At 39.4% G+C, this 20,419-nt stretch overlaps 2 protein-coding genes and 1 long non-coding RNA gene across 3 annotated transcripts in view; all 3 read right to left on the minus strand.

Moving 5' to 3' along the window:
• Window positions 1-20,419, minus strand: part of LOC147842349 (uncharacterized) — a 736,864-nt gene that overhangs the window by 402,641 nt on the left and 313,804 nt on the right. The window lies entirely within an intron of this gene.
• crygm2d14 (crystallin, gamma M2d14) lies at window positions 6,285-7,207 on the minus strand. Its single transcript, NM_001102394.1, has 3 exons — window positions 7,137-7,207; window positions 6,795-7,037; window positions 6,285-6,590 (listed from the first exon to the last, which is right to left on the minus strand). The coding sequence occupies exons 1-3, from the start codon at window positions 7,146-7,148 to the stop codon at window positions 6,318-6,320; spliced, it is 528 nt and encodes a 175-aa protein (NP_001095864.1). The 5' UTR covers window positions 7,149-7,207; the 3' UTR covers window positions 6,285-6,317.
• On the minus strand, window positions 17,220-18,029 carry crygm2d16 (crystallin, gamma M2d16). The gene is given in 3 exon segments (NM_001103134.1): window positions 17,220-17,523; window positions 17,618-17,860; window positions 17,958-18,029. Coding segments are annotated over 3 exon segments (528 nt in total). The 5' UTR covers window positions 17,970-18,029; the 3' UTR covers window positions 17,220-17,250.

Here is a 20,419-nt window from a genome sequence, read left to right on the forward strand (position 1 = left end):
ATCATGTGAAAAGCAGTTGCCCAGCCAAACCCCCAAGTAAATCACTCCCGGTGAGTTCTGCTAACATACTTTCTGTCAATAACCAATGTTTGGTAATAACAACTACTATATAATTCTACCAGCAACATATTAGTGTTCCCGCTATGACTGACTCCGGAGCAGCCAGAAATTTTATGGATCATAACTTTGCTCGCATCAGTAACATTCCACTAACCTCTTGTTGTTCTCCACTCACAGTCAAGGCGCTAGATGGGCATCCTTTAGGCCAGTGGTTCTCAAACTGTGGTACGTGTACCACTAGTGGTACACGGAGGAATGAAATATGTCATGTACATGCTACACACATTTCAAAATTGATCAAAAATTATGTATATAATATGCCATATATGACATATAGCCTATATTTCTGAGGTAATCTGCCACATTTTTTAAACTGTGCAGAGTTGTAGCTGCTTTACTGGGTCTACTATGCTAAACTGTATTTCAATACTGCTCATTTTGGTGGTACTTGGAGAGACTATTTTTACTGAGGTGGTACTTGATGAAAAAAGTTTGAGAACCACTGCTTTAGGCAAAGGAAGAGTCCAGTACACTACATGCCCAATCATCCTACAGGCTGGGGCTATTCATTCTGAGACTTTGCACTTCTTCATAGTTAACTCTCCCAATCACCCTGTCATTTTAGGATTACCCTGGTTACAAAAACACGACCCCGTCATTTCCTGGAAGAACAGAGAAATCATTCAGTGGAATGAGGTATGCTTTCAAAAATGTCTTACACGTACATTACCACCACAACTCAATGCTGTCAACCTAACTTATCCGGAACTGTATTTAAGGATTCCCATTGTATACCGAGATCCATATGAAGCATTTAACGAGCAGAAGGCTACTTAGCTGCCACCTCACTGTGAATATGACTGTGCCATAGATTTATTATCCGGTAGTACTCCTCCTCGTGAATGTATCTTTCCCCTCTCTCAACCAGAATCTGAAGCCATGAAGACCTACATTAAGTAAGGGCTGTCCAAGGGCTTCAGTCGGCCATCCATATCCCCCACCTCAGCCGTTTTTTTCATGGACAAGAAGGATGTATCGACAATCGGACCCACAGCGCAATTACATCTAAATTCCGTTATCCTCTTCACCTGGTACCAGCAGCTCTGGACCAGTTAAGACAGCTCAATACTTTTCTAAACTTGATCTCCGAAGGGCTTATAATTTAATCAGAATCCGCCCCCGAGACGAACGGAAGATGGCGTTCTCCACCTGCACTGGGCATTATGAATATCTTGTTATGCCCTTTGGCCTAGCAAACAGTCCTTCCATATTTCAGTCATTTATTAATGATATCTTCCGGGACATGTTACACAAATGGGTCATAGTTTATTTAGACGATATTCTGATTTATTCGGACTCCCTCAATGAACATATCACCCATGTCAGAGCTGTGTTAAAATGCTTAATTGATCACAAACTGTATGCTAAGGTTGAAAAATGTGAATTTCACCAGACCTCCGTCTCCTTCCTGGGTTACGTCATCAGTCAGGAGGGTGTGGCCATGGACGAACAGAAGGTGAATGCAGTATTAAAATGGCCTAAACCAAATACTGTAAAGGAGCTGCAGCAATTTCTGGGGTTTGCCATCTTCTATCGCCAAATTATATAGAATTTCAGTACTATTGCAGCCCCCCTCACATCCTTGACCAAGAAATCATGTAAACAGTTCACATCCTTGACCAAGAAATCATGTAAATAGTTGAAGTGGAGCTATATTATCGCAACGTCAAGAGGTAAACAGCGTACTCCATCCCTGTGCTTACTTCTCTCGTAAACTCAACCCGGCAGAATGTAACTATGATGTGGGAAACCAAGAATTGCTAGCCATGAAAGCAGCATTGTAGGAGTGGAGAAATTGGCTGGAGGGAGTGAAGCACGAGTTCATTGTCATGATAGACACTAGAATACATCCACACAGCAAAGAGATTTAACCCCAGGCAGGCAAGATGGGCATTATTTTTTCTCACGCTTCCAGTTTTCGGTAACCTATCGCCCCGAATTCGAAGAACACTAAAGCAGATGCTCTATCACACCAATTTGAAGACACATCATCTGAACCCAGCAACAAACCTATTCTAAACAACACAATGATTCTAGCACCCGTCCAGTGGGTCATCTCCACCAAGATCACGCAGGCTCAAACACAGGAACAGACACCATCTGATTGCCCTCCTGATAAGATATTTGTTCCACGAAGCATCCGAGACAAGGTATTAAAATTAGTCCATTACAAACCCTTGTTCAGGTTACCTGGGCTTAACGGGCACGTTACAATTAGTCTAAAATCAATATTGGTCACCATCTTTGCAAGCAGACATCACCAGGTCACTTGCAATATGAATAAATCATCCCATCAATGACCAGCAGGATTACTACAGCCGTTAGCCATTTCACATCAACCATGGTCACATATCGCGGTGGATTTCATTACCAACCTCCTCCATCACAAGGTAACACAATCATACTAACGATCGTTGACAGATTCTCGAAGGCATGCAGATTAAATCCCCATCCTAAACTTTCATCTGCAATGGAAACAGCCAAAGTACTGTGCAACTATATGTTTCGGTTTTATGGCTTACCAGAAGACATGGTTTCTGACAGAGGACCACAATTCACATCAAGAAATCTAAATCAGGTAATTTTAGCATGCCAAATTCAAATTAATGCGTATAAAATATATTTTCCCAACAACAAAATTGTGGCTAGTGAAAATGGTGAGTGGCTAGTAACCTTGGAAATCTACTAGCCACAATGGCTGAGATCAAAAAAGTTAATGTCCGCATCATATTTTGTGACTTGTATGCATGTTGAACATGTTTTCATTGGTTTGTAATGTCTTCATGTTTTCCTGCTTTGTTTAGGGGGTTAGATGCAGTGGTGTGACCTAACAAATTACAAATTTTCAAATTACTGTAATTGATTAGGTTTTCTCAGGAATTGTACCTTACCAAGTACTTTTAAAAATGTGTACTTTTACATTCAATTGAATACATTTTAAGCAATGTATCTGTATTTTTACTCCACTAATTTCCTTCAACCTGCTGTCACTACTTTTTTTTTTTAATTATCTAGTGATTGGCTAAAGGAGTATAATCTGTCCTGTGTTTCCCGTCCAATCAAATTATCCATAGAAAAATTGCATCATACAAAACAACCTTAAGACACAAAATTGTTTCACGCATTGACCAGGAGACTTTATAGACTGCATGTCTGGGATGAGAAGATGATGATGCCTACTGTACAAGGACTGAAATCACAAAATGGCCTTAAACAATCATTAAATGCAGAATATTTCATTTTCACACACACACTCAAATGTAAACACATTAACTCAAGTACTAGCAAAGGGGCTACCTTTTACTCATACTGTGGATAATATTTACAACAAATACCTTTATATATACCATTACCATTATAAATCTCTGAGAGAGTTGTCATGACTGAAATACAAAATTCTGTAATGAAAAAATTTGGGAAGCAGGCTGATCTAATCTGCTCCTACTACATTATCAACTAAATGGTGCAACTTTCACTTCAATACGGTTTTTTGACTTTTGCAGATGAGTGTGATTTTTATGCATTCCATATAAGAACTTGTTAGTAATACTACATCTCTGTCAGTAATACTTCATGCTTGATCAATGACACGAGATTGATCATTTATTCAGTTATATTGTTTATTGCAGTGTATTGTTTTATGGCAGGGGCAAAACTCATCACGTCATCACTCCACCAGCAGTTCAGTGGCAGTCACTGATTTCAGTCCCACCCAAATGAAGATTTTAAACCCGGAAGATAAAATAAGCAGGCAAAAGCTAAAAATAAACCAAATTTTCCATACAGTTTAAGCTGACAGGCATCTAGGATGGACCATCACACAGTGGAAAATTGTACTGTGGTCATATGAATCAGCATTTTTTGTAGAAATTGACACTGTGTGCTCAAACCAAACAAGAAAAGGATCACCCAGACTGTTACCACCAAAAAATACAAAAGCCAGTGTAAGAATTGAAATATTACAAATATTTTTGATGTCTTTGACAATTCAAAACATGAGCTGAAAACAGGGCCAATTGACTCCACAACCCAGCAGGGGGGAATGCGGGAAAAACCAGTTCCTGCTGCATTTGCATCTGAGTATGCTGAAACTCAGCTTCATCCCCCCCATCTCACGCATATGGTCATTTCAGTGTTTGAATGTTCTAGATTAACCAAACTGACTTTAACTATCATGTTTGATATCATTTGAAATGTCTCAGTGCGATTGGTACAATGGTCTCATTCTTTCACAAACAGACATAATCAAAACAATAAATATATAACTTCAGGCATCTTTTGAACCACTGTGAAGGGTGTGACTTTCCACAGGCAGCACCAAGTGTGAAAGCTCTTTTGTTATACACACACCCCCTTCCTTAAGGGAATTCTTGGATTATTTAAGGTAAGGTTTGAGAAAGGCTCAGCGCGATTCTGCCTAACCAGATCAGCCCATAACATGGAGCCTGCTCCTAGTTATGTATATTTTTGAAGTCAGGTATGCATCTTTCATCTTGGATTTATCTTTGATAATTTGATGTTTTGTATTGATCATTTATGAATTGACTGATTGAATTGGCATAATACATTTACCTGACTAATAAATTGTAATGTTTGACCATATTTTGCTCACTCTGTAATTATTGATTCAAGTAGATTACGCTGTATCCTTGTTTCCGCACGTCTTGCGTCAGGTCAGTAGACGGACTAAAATCCAATTGAGATGGAGCATTGGGCACACTAATTGTGTTTTAGGGATCCGGCTGACTCTTGATATTGATTCATGTGTACTTAGGTGGAAAGGGCGATAACTTCCGTCTAGGTCAACAAGGTGTTGCACGACTAACCTAGATTGGGTACCCGACCTTTGTTTGAAGGTAATATTATTCTAAATTAAGTTCATATGGGAAACTATGGGCTTGGTGAAAACCAAAGTTACTATAGAGTCCAGTAGTCGGGTACATTTATATTAATGCCCTAACCTCTAATTAGAAATGATGATTGTCTTAACTCAAAGGTGTACACCTAAGCGGGACTAACTAAAGTATTTTAGAACGAGCGCGCTGGTAGCAGCCATCTAAAGTATTAGTCAATTACCTCTGTTTAATATTCAAGACTGACCGGAGTGTGACCGTGAGGGACGCCTTCGGCCGAGGCGATTTCTCTGAGCGACATGAGCACCCGAATGAACGGATGTAATAGTTACTAGTGAAGACAAAAGGTTCAAACATTTATCTAAATTACATATCGATATAATCTTCTTAATGTTTTATGATTGGAGTCAGATAAAACGATGATAAATATATTAATATTCTAAACCACCTCATATTAAAATTGGAGTCAGACATGAGCTAAGTTTAATATAAATCAACATTGTGCACTGGAAAGACCGAACAGGCATTAAACCTTCATCCACCAGTGGACACCGGCATTGGGCCAACTGGGTGGACCTTACAGCCAGGGTCTGTCATGGTCAAGTACTTTTGGCAAACATAAATTGTATTTCTATGATGGCACCATTCATGCTGAAAAGCACATAGAGATTTTGGAGCACAAAAGGCTGCCATCAAGAAGACATCTTCTCCAGCAACGTCCATGCATATTTCAACAGGGCATTACAAAACCACATTCTGCACTCATTACAGAGTCCTGGCTGCAGAAGAATACATGTACTTGACTTGCTTGCCTGCAGTCCCGACCTGTCTCCAATAAAGTATGGGTCGCGCATTGTAAAGCGCAAAATGCAACAATAAAGACCACATGCTGTCTGACTCTGATTTGGGGTTGTAACCACAGTCATTCTACAAACCATACGATTGTTATTTGCTCCACATCTTAATTTTTTATAACCAAACCAGTTTTATCTGATGGAGTTAACTCCTCGCTTAATCACAATCTTCTCATCAGCCTCACTTCTGCCTCAGTTCCACACATGAGATGTAAATGAGTCATGCATGGAACTATGCCTTTAACTAAGCTTATTATTATCAGGAGGCAACAAATTTTCATTATGAGGTGATTTATTTTTTTTTTACCTGGAAATCACAAAAGCTATTGCTTATCCTTTCTATTGAATTTTCGCAGTTTAAAGAGTAGAAACTACAACCAGGAATGACTTATTGACCCCTTTAATAACACTTAGTGAGTTCTTTAATGGCATTAATGAATTTTAAGACATTGTTAAATGCTGTACAGAAACAATTTTATTCATATTAACCTTAATACCAGGAGTGCATGATACGCCTCATGCTCATGAATCTCATGCCACCATAATTGCTGAAGTTCCTGTACTCTCCAGGCCCGAAGTACCACATCCTGCCTCTGTAGTTGGCGTGCTCATACATGAGCCAGTGGCCGTCCATCACATGACAGGACTGGCAGTGAGACATGCGGTAACGGTCCATGATGCTGTCACAGTCATCCATCATCTCGTACATCTGACCCATGAAGTTGTCCCTCTCATAGATCCTCATCCTGTAGGATCCCCTGTGCTGAAGTTCAGAAAAAAAAAAAAAGTTTAGAAAGTGTCAGAAAGCGTATGTCAGTAAGAGACATTGTACATGCTCTTTTATAAATTTCCTGTTATCCTTTAGAGCTGAGGGCTGTCAAAATATTTCTAAGTGGCTAATTACTTAAGTTGTTTCAGAAATACCCTTTTCGCCTCCAAATTACATTAAAATATTTTTTGAGCTCACCATGGGGATCATACGGCAGGACCTGATCCAATTGTTCATTCCAAACATAGACATGTAATCAGCATACTCTCCCCTCCTGAAGAAATACCCATTTCCCATGTAGTTGGTTTGGTCATACATCATCCAGCAGCCACTCTCCACTCTGCAAGAGTGACAGCGATTCATGTAAGAGGAGAAGTCACCACAGTCGCCCATACACTCATAAGAGCGACCCTGGAAGTTCCTGTCCTCGTAGAAGATGACCTAAAAAATAAAAATTTTAGTTAGTGATTTTATTCTTTTTCTTTCTTTATTTCCTTTTGAATTAAAATTTGAACATATAAGCTGCACATGTTAACTTGCCTTGCTCATCATGATTGCACTGGATGTCCCTCAGTGGTTCCACAAAGGAGAAGCTGAAGCTGATTCTGCTTGTTGACTGACTGCTGTCACCTTTGCTTTTATAAAGGACCAAGACTAAAAACTACAGGGCCTCTATTGTTAGTCAGATCCTGACTGTGCAAATTAACATAAAGGCTGTTTGGAAGCAAAGTTTCTAGTACTTTGAAGTTTCTTCAAAGGAGGAGAAAAATGTGAATGAAAAGTATTAATTAAATAATTAACTTTCACCCCTTACTTAAACAGAAAAGTATTTTATACATAGACGATTAACAATTACAACTAATACATTTTTTTTTTGTCAAGTGATTCAACTAATAATTCACTTATTTTACAATGGCTGACACTCAGTTTAAATAAATCAGTATTTTTAATTGAATGAGGTCACAGAGAACAGAGTAGGTTATTAGTTTAGAAAGAATTGATTTTTAAAATAATTCAGCAATTTGTTTAAGATCTTTTGAAAAATAAGTTGAGTTTAAAAGTACATTTTGAGAAAATGAATGTTTGGAATCATGTAGGGATATGACGACAACTGCATCACCACAGTAATGAAATGCTAAACAGTGTTCATGTCATCACTTTTTTGTTTGTTTTGCTGCTTAAAATTACAGGAGAGCTTATTGTTATATGAACTACAGGATAAACACTATTCATTGTTTATCATAATTTTTAAGATTGTACATTTGTCTATAGGCTAAAAAAAATTAGCAATAAGGAAAAGAAGGAAGAGTTTTAAGTTCCATTTCCAGACCCATAGTCATTACACTTTAAGGCAAGTTTATTTCTATAGCACATTTCATACAAAATGGTAATTCAAAATGCTTTCATAAAGATGAATAAAAGAGACAAGTATATGAGAATAAAAAAAGAATAAAATGATTAAAAACTAATTTAAATGTGTTAAAACAGGTTTTAAAAGAATGTAAACAAAAAGAAAGACATAATAGTGCACTTTGTCAGAAGTAGCACAGTGCTCATTTAGTAAAGGCACAACCTGTTATATTGACAACTCTCTGGATTATCTACATGCTATCGTCAGTCCTTGCTTGATCTCTGCCTGCTGACCATTCTCCTAAGAAAGCTGCATAGAACACCATCTGTTGCCATGCCATCATCATTACAGTTATATCCAAACCCACTTCTTATTTCTATGCCTGATTTGGTGATCCCGACAGGTGGACAAATCTAAACAAAAAATATTAAAACAAATATAAATTTGCATATATTAAACATATAATATCCTTTCATTTTATTTCATAAATAAAGATATTTGTGCATTGCTGTACATCTCTATGTGATTTAAACAATGTGTACATGTGTATTCGACCACTTGAATTCCTGTGGGAAGTCCTTTGAAAGTTGAAGCTAGGGGGACTCAAACTATGGGGAATGAGGACCTATGCAAAAAGAAGGAAAAGATAGCGGATGACTCAACACTAGAAGAAAGAAAGATAGCCAGAGAACTTGATGCTGAAAGAAGAAAATTAGCGGAGGAACTCAACACTGTAATACTAGAGGGGAGGGGGGTGAAGAAGTATGAGAAAACGTAGAGATGGAAAATATTTTTGGGAGTAAAAAGGTAGCAGAGGCACTCATCGCTGTAATAAAGTAAAAGAAGGGAAAAGAAAAAAGTGCCGGAAGGGAGATAGAAAGAGGGGCTGAGAATCTCAACGCCAGAAAGAAGAAAAGTGGAAAGGTTTTTTTCTCTCTCTCTAGTGGCCTGGCTGGGAGGGGGTAATGATTGACTCCTGCGAGACTCGAAGCTCGGGGTAACTCCTGCAGGAGTTCGAGCTATGGGGTGTTACTCTTGTGGGACTCTGGGAAAGGTAAGGGGCGGTGAGGGCTCTTGCTAGCGAGTGGCTGCTAAGAGCTGAAAGGCGGATGAATTATTTTAAATGTTTTGGAACCAAAAATGTGTTACTGGATGCTTAGCATCGTCAGTGAAAAGAGGAGTGAGGGGGTTGGGCTCTCCTAAAGTGTAGAAATGCTAGGAGGGTCTTGAAAGGGTATGTGGGGGAGGGGATGTAAATGTAATGCCCTTTCCATATTCGATCTGTTTTGCTTTGCTTAAAGAAAGATAAAAAAAGAGTTTCTTTATCCTGCAAAGTTAGGTTAGATATGGTGGGGTGGATTGTGAGATTGAAATTTGATGTTAGTTTAGAACATCTCAAATCCTAGCGTGCTAGCGTGAGCATAGCATGGAGGGTGAGGGACATGTGAGTGGAAATGTATCCTTTGCATAGAATGTGGATGCATTTAGAATAGATAGGAAGTGTAATAGGTTGGATGAGGGTCATCTTCTTGAGCCGGCTGCTGATCTCTGAAATGAAAAACAAGATAGAATCAGGAATGGAATTTTTTATAACGTGGTACATGTACAGCAGACATTAATTATTTAGCTGATATTTATGCAAGGCCTCTTATAAGGGCGTGGGCAACTGTGAATAGAAGTGCCTTTTGTTAATGCATGATACAATAGCTTCATTGTCACAATGTGCAAGGATGGTAGAGTTTAGCATTCATCTCCGCACAGGATGTCGGATGGATAAAGAGCTGAGGATATGGGGCGTGGCTTGGCTGGTGGTCCTGGAAGTACCTCTTAAAGACTGAGTAGGGAAGTGATAGTGAACTGGAGTTTTAACCCCTTAGTAATATAGAAATTTGTTTAAAATGCAAATGTATCTAACACAGAGTCAGTAGATGAAACATTACTTTATTTGTCAAATGTCCTCCTCTTATTCATAGCAGTCAAGTGTGGAGTTGTTTCCTTGCTGTTTTTACATTTAACTTGTTATTGTGAACTTGCATATGACACTTTGTGTATGGACATATGAGTCACTATGGCATATTACGATTTTACTTCTATGCATGATGTGTTGAATGTTTTTCACTGGTTGGGTAATAAACTTTTCAGAAGTTAAATGGCTAATGTGATGTTGCAGAGTATGTTATTTTTCATTTATTTTTTTATCATTTATTTATTAATTTATATTATTATTATTTTACTTAATTTTTTTAAATTTTACACAAACACACACACACACACACACACACACACATATATATATATATACAGTATATATAAATAAATAAATCCATCAACTCCCAACATCAACTCTGAACTTAAAAATATCACCACTTAGTAGAAACTGTGTGAATGGAAAGTTTGTTATGGGCTTTACATTAATCCATGATTAAATAGCATTCCATTTAGAATCTTAACGTGATTAAAATCACAAGTATATCTGTCCCAATTCATTCACAAGGTCTTTTGTTAATTCATAAATTGTTGAAAGGGGCAGGATCATCTCGAGTTTGGGAGCTTATTGGATGGTGACACTTCTCCTTTTAGCTATTGGCTTGATGGAGTGTCAATCTAAAATTGGCGGCCATTTTGTTGACCAAATTACTAGTGTTTAAGTGTAAAAGACGCTACTGAATTTCATCGACTAGTTTGGGTGATAACAGCACATTCCATGGATGTTATCAACGTATAAATATATTGTGAATTAATGTTTATGAGTTATATCGCCTGGATCCTTGCAGTTGAATTTAGAATGTTGTGGATCTGTGGATGGGCAGGCAGGAGGCTTGAAAGGTGAGTTCTTTGGTAGAAATTTTTCTAGTCACGCAAGTCTTGTCTTTCAAAAGGTTTATAAATAAAGATCCAAGCCATTGCTTTACTGCAACTTTTTCAACACTAAGATATTATGACAATAAACTCTGGCCATTTCAAACTCTGGTCATATTTTCAAAATTGCAAAGAGGCAATCAAGCTCATTTTCATTTCTTTAAAACCACGAGTAAATTTGATAATGAGTCTGAACAAACTAGATCGCGAGAAGCTGAAACCGCCTCCCTGCATCAGGATAGTGTTTGACAGGAGCAACACGAGTCAAGTCAGCCAAAGAACATGACAGAGGAGTTAACTGTGGGCTCTTCTTGAAAATTACACAGAGTAAGTTGTTTAATTACTATTTTTCACTTGGAAGTACACAAAAATGGCATTTAGAGATTTAGGGCCCTATCATACACCCGATGCAATGCGGCGCAAGGCACGGCACAAATGTTGTTTGCTAGTTTCAGCTTGACGCAAGAGTCGTTTTAACGCTTTGCACTACGCTGTTTAAATAGCAAATGCATTTGCGCTCATATGTGCGCCCGTAGGCGTTCTGGTCTAAACAAGAAGACGTGTTAAGGTGCATTGCTGGCACGTTGCTATTTTGAGACAACTACAATAGACCACACCATAGATCGACTGAAAGTTGGTCTAAAGTCCAGCGCAGGTTATATCTGATTATTTAAAGAATGCGTTAGTGATAGGTAGGTCCAATGCACATAGACATGTTGCTTATTTCACACACATGGTATGCAGCACGAGATATGTTTAAATATGAAAAAAAGAATGAATATGTAATAATAAAAGATTATTAGCCTATTGTGTACATAAATATAATATGCCTACATGACATAATGGATAACGATTGCATGCATCAAATTAGCTCACCTTTCTGCAGTAAAGATGCATGAAATTGGCTAATGATTTGTGTTTCCTGGTGTTGTGGGTGCAATAGATTGTACTCAGGTAAAACTACATGCCCCGTCTGAGAACGCTCTGATTTATGTTAATCACAAAGGAACCTATTCCATCAACATCCAGGTAATTTGCGATGCAATGTGTGCAGTTAAACATATATTTGCAAATTATCCTGGATCAAGCCATGACTCCTTTATTCTAGCCAACTCTGTCATTCCTGCAGTCTTCCAGGGTGACCCACCCCTGGACGGGTGGCTGTTAGAGGACAATGGCCATCCAATAAAGACATGGCTGATTACCCTGTATATCATGCCTACAACAGTGAGTGAGTTGTTTTTTTCAATCGCAAACACACAAAAGCACAAGCTGTCATTAAACATACATTTGGCATGGTAAAAATGTGCTTCAGGTGTTTAGACAAGTCAGGGGGAACACTGCAGTACAGTCCTCAAAAGGCCGAAGCATTCTTTGTGGCATGTTGTGTTTTGCATAACATTGCCATACGTCATGGATGTCTCTTGGACATAAATGAGGATAGATTACAGGATTTTAGAAGGCGTGAAGCTGAACTGCATGTGCCGATGCCAATTAATCCAAATACTCAAGCAGCAGCACGGGCGAAGAGAGATCAGCTGGCAAAAGAGCTGCCTCACATGTAGCCTTGCAAGTAAGCTGAATTGTTTTACTTTCAAACTGTGTAAACATTGCATTTGACTTTTAACCTCTGGATATGATGGCAACCATTTTGTTTAAATATCTTTTTTAAGACACACAGCGCTGTCCTAGGTGCTGAAATGCTTTTGCTCTTGAAATGTACAAATGTTAAGAGCTTCTTTCCTGCTGTCCACACAGAAATGGTGGAGATAATTTAGGACTAATGATGGGTTAAGACATGTACTTAATCAAAAAATAACTCCAGGGGTAGTTCACCCTAACGTTACATTTACTTACCATTTAATGAGTAACACAGAATTTAAATATGTACACTGAACTGCAAATAATCTTTACTTCAAACTCTATAATGCCTGCACATATATTTAAGCCTTTTCCCTCTGCGCTTTAATTATTATCACTATAAATGATCACAATCTCCCATATGATCTGATGATAGTACTTTTGTTTGATAGTAATGTATAGTGTCTGTATGGTATCTGTAAATGTTTAGTGTGTGAAATTGTTGGACAACCACTACACACACATTAAACAGGAAAATAAACATGTCTATAGCTTACTAAAAGCCTTTATGTCTGTTCATATATTTTATATAAATGCAGAGCAGCAAGACCCATGGGATTTCATCAGCCACTCACCATCAGAGTCCTCAGTGGAAGCTGAGAAGAGCAGAAGAGGAAGCCAAGCAAGAGATGCCAGAAAAAAAGGGGGAAGGAAATAATGTGTTATTTTGCTGTTTGAGTATAGGCAGGCGCAGTGGGTAGCACAATCGCCTCACAGCAAGAAGGTTGCTGGTTCGAGCCTCGGCTGGGTCAGTTGGCATTTCTGTGTGGAGTTTGCATGTTCTCCCAATGTTAGCGTGGGTTTCCTCCGGGTGCTCCCACAAGTCCAAAAATATGTGGTGACATTGGGTAAGCTAAAATTGTCCGTAGTGTATGTGTGTGAATGAGTGTGTATGGATGTTTCCCAGTGATGGGTTGCAGCTGGGTGGCAACACAGTGGCACAGTAGGTAGTGTATTTCCTCACATCAAGAAGGTTGCTGGTTCGAGCCTCGGCTGGGTCAGTTGGCGTTTCTGCGTGGAGTTCTCCCTGCGTTTGCGTGGGTTTACTCCGGGTGCTCCAGTTTCCCTCACAGTCCCAAAGACATGTGGTACAGGTGAATTGGGTAGACTAAATTGTCCGTAGTGAATGCGTGTGAATGGGTGTGTATGGATGTTTCCCATAGATGGGTTGCAGCTGGAAGGGCATCCACTGCGTAAAACATATGCTGGATAAGATGGTGGTTCATTCCACTGTGGCGACCCCAGATTAACAAAAGGACAAAGCCGAAGAGAAAATGAATAAGTATAGGCAATGATAGACAAGACAATGTTTGATTAATATGAAGTGTTTTAAAATGCTTATTTATTAAAATAAAGGTTACAAAGTAAAGAAGAAATATATTGTGTGTTTGTATATTTATTTTACTGCCTTCAAGATTTTACATTGTAAACTAAAGGGAACAAGGGGGGAACAAATGTTGTATTTACCCTTTAACTACAGGTAACAAGGGAGGAACAATGCTTCACTTTAATTTACAACCCTCAAATGTGGTATTTACCCTGTAAGTACAGGGAACAAGGAGGTAACAAGAGAGGAACAATTTGTTGATAGTGAGTTATGGAGACATTGATGGCTTTGGTGAGATCGACGAGTAAACATAAGGTAAGTAGTGTATGGAAATATATTTTATATTGAATTGCAGATTTAAAATACATACAGTATACAAAAAGGGTTTATAATTTCACAGGTTGTAAACTTTTTATTCATTAAACACCCCATATAAAACCCAAGCACTGAATAAGAGTACTAATGTACTCATGCAGGTGCATGTACAGTACATTTGCAGATAGCAATAGGTTGTCACCATCCTTGCATAATTCATTATATGTATACAATACTTGAAGAAAAGTACATCGTAAACTTAATATACTTCTTTGCGTGATGAATATCTTATTGTTACACCCTATTATGCAAACATTATGGTTTGTTCTTTTGCAATTTAAAGATAAGTACAACGTTATTTCACTGTACTTACGCGGTACCTTTCATGCTGAATAACTGGTTCTTACCCCCATATTTCCCAAGCATTACAGTTTGTTCCCTTATACCTACGTAAACGTTATTTATACTTACACTATACGTACAGAAAAGTACACCGTTATTTCACTGTACTTACGCGGTAATTTTCGTGATGAACATCTGGTTGTTACCCCCTTTTTACCCAAGCATTACGGTTTGTTCCCTTATACCTACACATACGTTCATTATACTTACACAGTACGTACAGAAAAGTACACTGTAATTTCACTGTACTTACGCGGTACTTTGCGGGTTGTAAAAGAAAGCGTTACCATTTATTCATAAAAACATTGAGTGTTTTGTACAAATTGTTTTTACTTTTAATTATTTTGTTCAATTAACAATGCACCCACCTCTAAACCAGATTTCGACTTGTTCCATAGATGATCTGCTCGTGTGCTTTAACATCGAGCACAAGCAGATCTTATTCCTCGCCACTAAAGCGTTCAGACTTCCCGCAACCCGCCATGTAAATAACGAATTTACCATGCGCACAACTCGCTCTTAAAGGGAATGGATAATGAGACTCTGATTGGTTTAATGGAAGTCACGCTCCAAACACACCTACAGTATAACTCATTAAGAAAATAAGCACAACCCTTTTAGGCCATATGCAACGGCGCAGAGCGTGTTTTTTCCGTGCTTAAAATAGCAAAAGTGGATTCAGACACGCCCTTAATGCGTTTGCTCCTTGAGCTTTGGGCTTTACACTTAGATCGTTAAAATAGGGCCCATAATGTGAGGTCTCTCTCTCTCTCTCTGACAAATTAAATCAACGTGATAAAACAATAAAAGAATAGTAAGGAACTCATTGCTGCCTAATATAGTTATCTGCAGTCACATATTGACACCTGTCCATCGGCAATAATAGTCCCCGTTAACCATTATAGGGTCACACTGTTATTTGTGGGTCATTTGCATCGCGCTACTTGCATTGTATTTGCATTGCCTCAACAGTATACATTGCATATATTTCTATATGATGTAAAAGTAGTCAAAACAAATGACAACAACACAGTGTTGCTTGTTTTTTTTTTCTGTAACAACAGCACAGCAAATAACAGTAAATCTAATTATTGTTATTATTATTATTATTATTATTATTATTATTATTATTATTTACTGATGTATTTATTATCTTATTCATTTTAATCTTATTTTGTATTAAAAATCCCAATCTTCTCGAATATATTTATTTTAATTTTTATTGATGCGGCCCAGTCTTACCCAGGCACCAGGGATGGGGGGTTGGAGAGAGGGGTGGTTGGGGTTGGTGGACTGGTTGATGGTCGCAAACTAAAGAACAGGGGCCACTTTAGTTCATTTCTGAAGGGCACTTTTTATCCAAGAGAAAACAGAGCATGTGCACTGCACAGGTTGAACCCTATCTGCGCGTGTGCCTGCAGACTACAAAAACCAAAAGAGAAAGAGAAAACAACACCACACTACAAACCATGGAAATCAGAACCAACAAACAAAAAAATTCTAAAATTGGAATACAATACAGGATGTTACACCTATAATAAATAAATGTTATTAAATTTATAAAGGGCGACGCTGTGTTGGTGCTTTGGTTTCCCCTACAGTGCAAAGACAAGGGATATAAGTGAATTGAATAAACTAAATTGGCCGTAGTGTATGTGTGTGAATGTGAAAGTGTACGGGTGTTTCCTAGTACTGTAAAACATATGCTGGATAAGTTGGTGGTTTATTCCACTGTGATGACCCTTTATGAATGAATGGACTTAGCTGAAGGAAAATTAATGAATGAAGCTTTAGCCTATTCTGAAGCCTAAAATCAATGACTTTTACAGAAATTTAATAAAGTTATTCTCTTAATCTCATTTTTTTAAATACACTGTAAAATTTAAATATTTAAATATTGATTAAACAATTATTTTTATAGTTATTTAGTGTAGAGCAACAAATGAATCTCCCATTTTAATGAACCTTTTGTTTTGATAACAGAGGTTTCACTTTAAGAATGCACATATTATTAATGAAATTATTCAACTACTTTCATGTATGTTTATGCTCATTTAAAATTAAATTAGTTGTGTTCAAAAAATAAAACATGAAAAGAGATACATGTTGACATATTATGTGTTTTTGTCTGTTTAAATACACACCTTCTCTTTAAATTGTGTGTACAGAAGCCATTTGGTGAACAGTGTTTTTATCACAGCAGAGAGCGACCATTAGTCAGCACTGCTACATGAATTGACTATATGGTGACTCAGAGGTGACAGGAATGGCAACAGCATATGGCTTTAATGGAAAGGAAGAGAATGTGTTTATATTCATTTTAAAGTACTTTTAAGTCAAAATAAAGCAGAAGCATAATTCTGCCTAAAACAGCTCTTGCCATTATATCACATTTGAGATTGGCTCAGTTGTTGATGTTACTTCCACTTTATATAGAAAACTTAAAAATATGGGAGAATTAAATGAAAATTCTTAACCCATATGATAGTGGGATAGAATGGTAAAAAATGGGAGAATCTTGCCAAAAAGGGGAGGGTTGACAGGTATGTATTAGCATCTTTATTATAATAGATTTACAAGAATCACCTGTAAATAAATGTTTATTTAAATACTTACTAAAATGGCATGCTATTTCTTTAAATTTATTTTTTGTCAACAAACATATTGGGTATTTTTGTAGTTTTTTTTCATTATAAATGGAATTGATAACATTTACAACAGTTTTTAATGTTGTACAGAAACAATTTTATTAACATATCCTAGTACCAGGAGTGCATGATGCGCCTCATACTCATGAACCTCATGCCACCAAAATTGCTGAAGTTCCTGTACTCTCCAGGCCCGAAGTACCACATCCTGCCTCTGTAGTTGGCATGCTCATACATGAGCCAGTGGCCGTCCATCACATGGCAGGAGTGGCAGTGAGACATGCGGTAACGGTCCATGATGTTGTCACAGTCATCCATCATCTCGTACATCTGACCCATGAAGTTGTCTCTCTCGTAGATCCTCATTCTGTAAGATCCCCTGTACTGTAGTGGAAGAAATGTCAGTTCCAGGATTTAACATATGACATAAAATATTAGTTTTTTGAACATTTAACTTTTTTTGTGGGATTGAGCTTACCATAGGGATCATACGGCAGGACCTGATGCAGTTGTTCATTCCAAACATAGACATGTAATCAGCATACTCTCCTCTCCTGAAGAAATATCCACTTCCCATGTAGTTGGGCTGATCGTACATCATCCAGCAGCCACTCTCCACTCTGCAAGAGTGACAGCGGCTCATGTAGGAGGAGAAGTCACCACAGTCGCCCATACACTCATAAGAGCGACCCTGGAAGTTCCTGTCCTCGTAGAAAACGACCTGAAAATTCATAGTTAAAATTTTTAGTATTTTTTTCATTACTCTTTGTCACTTATTATATAGTAAATTACAAGCTATAGCTAAAAATGAAGTTTACCTTGCCCATCATGGTTGCGCTGGCTGTTGCTCAGTGGTTCCACAAATCAGAAACTGAAGCTGATTCTCGTTGTTGACTGACTGCTGTTACCCATACCTTTATACTAAACCAAGACTAAAGACTACAGGGCCTCTCAATTGTTAGTGAATTCCTGACTGTGCAAGTTGGAAAAGAGGTTGTTAGTAAGCAAAGTATCTAGATCTTAGTATTTTGTCAGGAATGTCTTTGCATTTATTTTTCAAATAAAGACTAGTTAAGATAGGTATCATAGGTACCTAATAGGTTGATGGATAGATCAATTGAGAATTTACTTTTTGCCCTATATATATATATATATATATGGGGAGAGAGTATGTTAAAATATTTATATATATTTATATTTTAAATATTTAGCCTACATTTAGTAAGTACTTAAATATGCTTAAGTGGTTAACACAGAAGAAATAAAAAGAAAAAAAAACGTTTTATTTACTGTTTTGAATCACAAAAGCAGAAAAATGTCCTGAAAAGTCTTGTTTTTACTCATTGATATGATGGTAACAAACTGTAACCAGCAATTTCAGTCTAAGGGGCTATAAATATAATTTTTTTGCTTGGTAATTGATTATTTAAGGGTAGCGCTATGGCTCAGTGGTTAACAATTTACTCAAAGAAGGAAGGTTCCTCTTCGGTTGGGGAACTCCAGAGCTATAAGTGGATTTGATGTTCTAAATCCACGTATTGGAGGTTTCGGTTCAGAAGCCGCTTGTCTGAAAGAGTATTGAACGGGCCAATGAAAGCAATGAATTGGCAGTGTAAGCTTGCGCAGGTGCGCTGCATTGCCAATTAACTGAGCATATAAGCACACCTGGCGCCAGCAAACGCCATCCTTTTCGCTTCAGAGACTTTTCTGATCGAGTCGATGAGGGTTCCTCCTGCTGTGATCCAGTGATGCCGAGCGAACGAGAGCTTCTCCCGGTCCAGAATGTCTACAACGCAGCGGCAGACGGTCGAGCCCTTGCCTGGCGTTCCTTTGGGTCCGGTCCTCCAGAGCGGTGCGTATAAAGTTGCAACTTCACAAAGCAAGAGCAACACAGGACGGTGCTCCGACTGTGTGTTTCTGGATGCTGTGGGTTCCTGTCCTCGGATGATGGGCACGGGCACTGCGTTACATGCTCCAGCATGTTAATGCGCTGCCCGCGGGCAGTTCATGTCGTCATTGCGATGCTATGACTGTTGCGCAGTAAAGATTGCGGCTAGCCTTTGCAAAATGGCAAACCACCCCAGCTGTCCCCTGCTTTGCAGAGGGCACTCAGGCAGATCTGAGGGTTCAACGAGAGATAATCCGTCGCCCACGGGCCCGCAGACCTCTCGGTCCTCCAAGCGCTCCATCTAAGCTTCGAGCGGGGGAAGCGATCCGTATAACAGATGGTAGCCCTTACGCTCAATGGCACCGGAGACCAGACATCCACCGCGGCATCGGAGGGTGGGCTTTCATTGTCCGATGATGATCCAGACCCGCTCGCCCCCTTCGGGCAGGTGAGCGCTGTCAAAACGGATCCTGAAACGGACGTGTTAGCCGTGCTTTCCTGGGCTGCTTAGAGATGGTTTATCCCCCAGCTCCATGGCCGGACGGACTAGAGGGGCGTTCCCTTCTTCCCAGAGGTGCACAGTAGGCTCACACGGACTTGTAGGGCACTTTTTTCTGCTCGTGCTACGTGTCCCTCCACCCTTACCACTCTTGGTGGTGGAGCGGCCAGGGGTATGTGGCGATTCCTCAGGTTGAGTGTGCGATGGCGGTTAATCCGCGCGGCGCCTATTCTTGGCTGGGTCCGCCTCGTCTCCCATCCAAAGCCTGTAAGTTTTCTGCTCCCTCGGAGCTAGAGCTTACAAAGCTACGGACCAGGCTGCTTCTGCCTTGCATGCGATAGCCACCTACCAGCACTACCTAGCGCAGGTGCTGGCCGAGCTGCACGAGGGTGGATCCAACCCAGGCTTACGAGTTTCACACCGCAGCCGACTAAGCTCTTCGGACTACTAAGTCCGCTGCGTGTGCTTTGAGGAGGACGATGTCCACACTAGTGGTCCAGGAGCGCCACCCCTGACTAAAACTTGGCTGATATGCGCAAAGTCGACAAAGTCTGCTCTCTTGACTCGGCCATATCCCAGGCTGGTCGGCGGCACTGTCTACGAATTCACCCAGGAATTCGAGGCGGTGAGAGAGCAGTCTGATGGGTGATATCTTATCGGCGGGTCTGTAAGCCCGCTCCGCCCGCCGTGCCATCTATACCTGCTCCTCGCCGAAGGCGCCCACCTACGAGAGCTGCACCGCCCCCGCACATGCCTCTGGCGAAGCGAGCGCGTAGAGCACCTCGGAAGCAGGCAGCTCCCCCTGCCCAGAACGCCGCTAAGTCCCGCAACGGACCGTGAAGCGTTCGGTGCGCTCCGCCGGTGGCTCACGAGCACTGGGGGAACTGCCAGTC

Source organism: Danio rerio, chromosome 9 (genome assembly GCF_052040795.2).
Source record: "Danio rerio strain M-AB ecotype USA chromosome 9, GRCz13ab, whole genome shotgun sequence".
Lineage (NCBI taxonomy): Eukaryota > Metazoa > Chordata > Actinopteri > Cypriniformes > Danionidae > Danio > Danio rerio.

Bases quoted from the DNA above. Each gene is read 5' to 3' on its own strand.
- crygm2d14 (NM_001102394.1), bottom strand. The intron at 6,591-6,794 runs GTGAGCTCAAAA...TCTGAACTTCAG, and splicing joins CCTGCCGTATGATCCCCATG to CACAGGGGATCCTACAGGAT.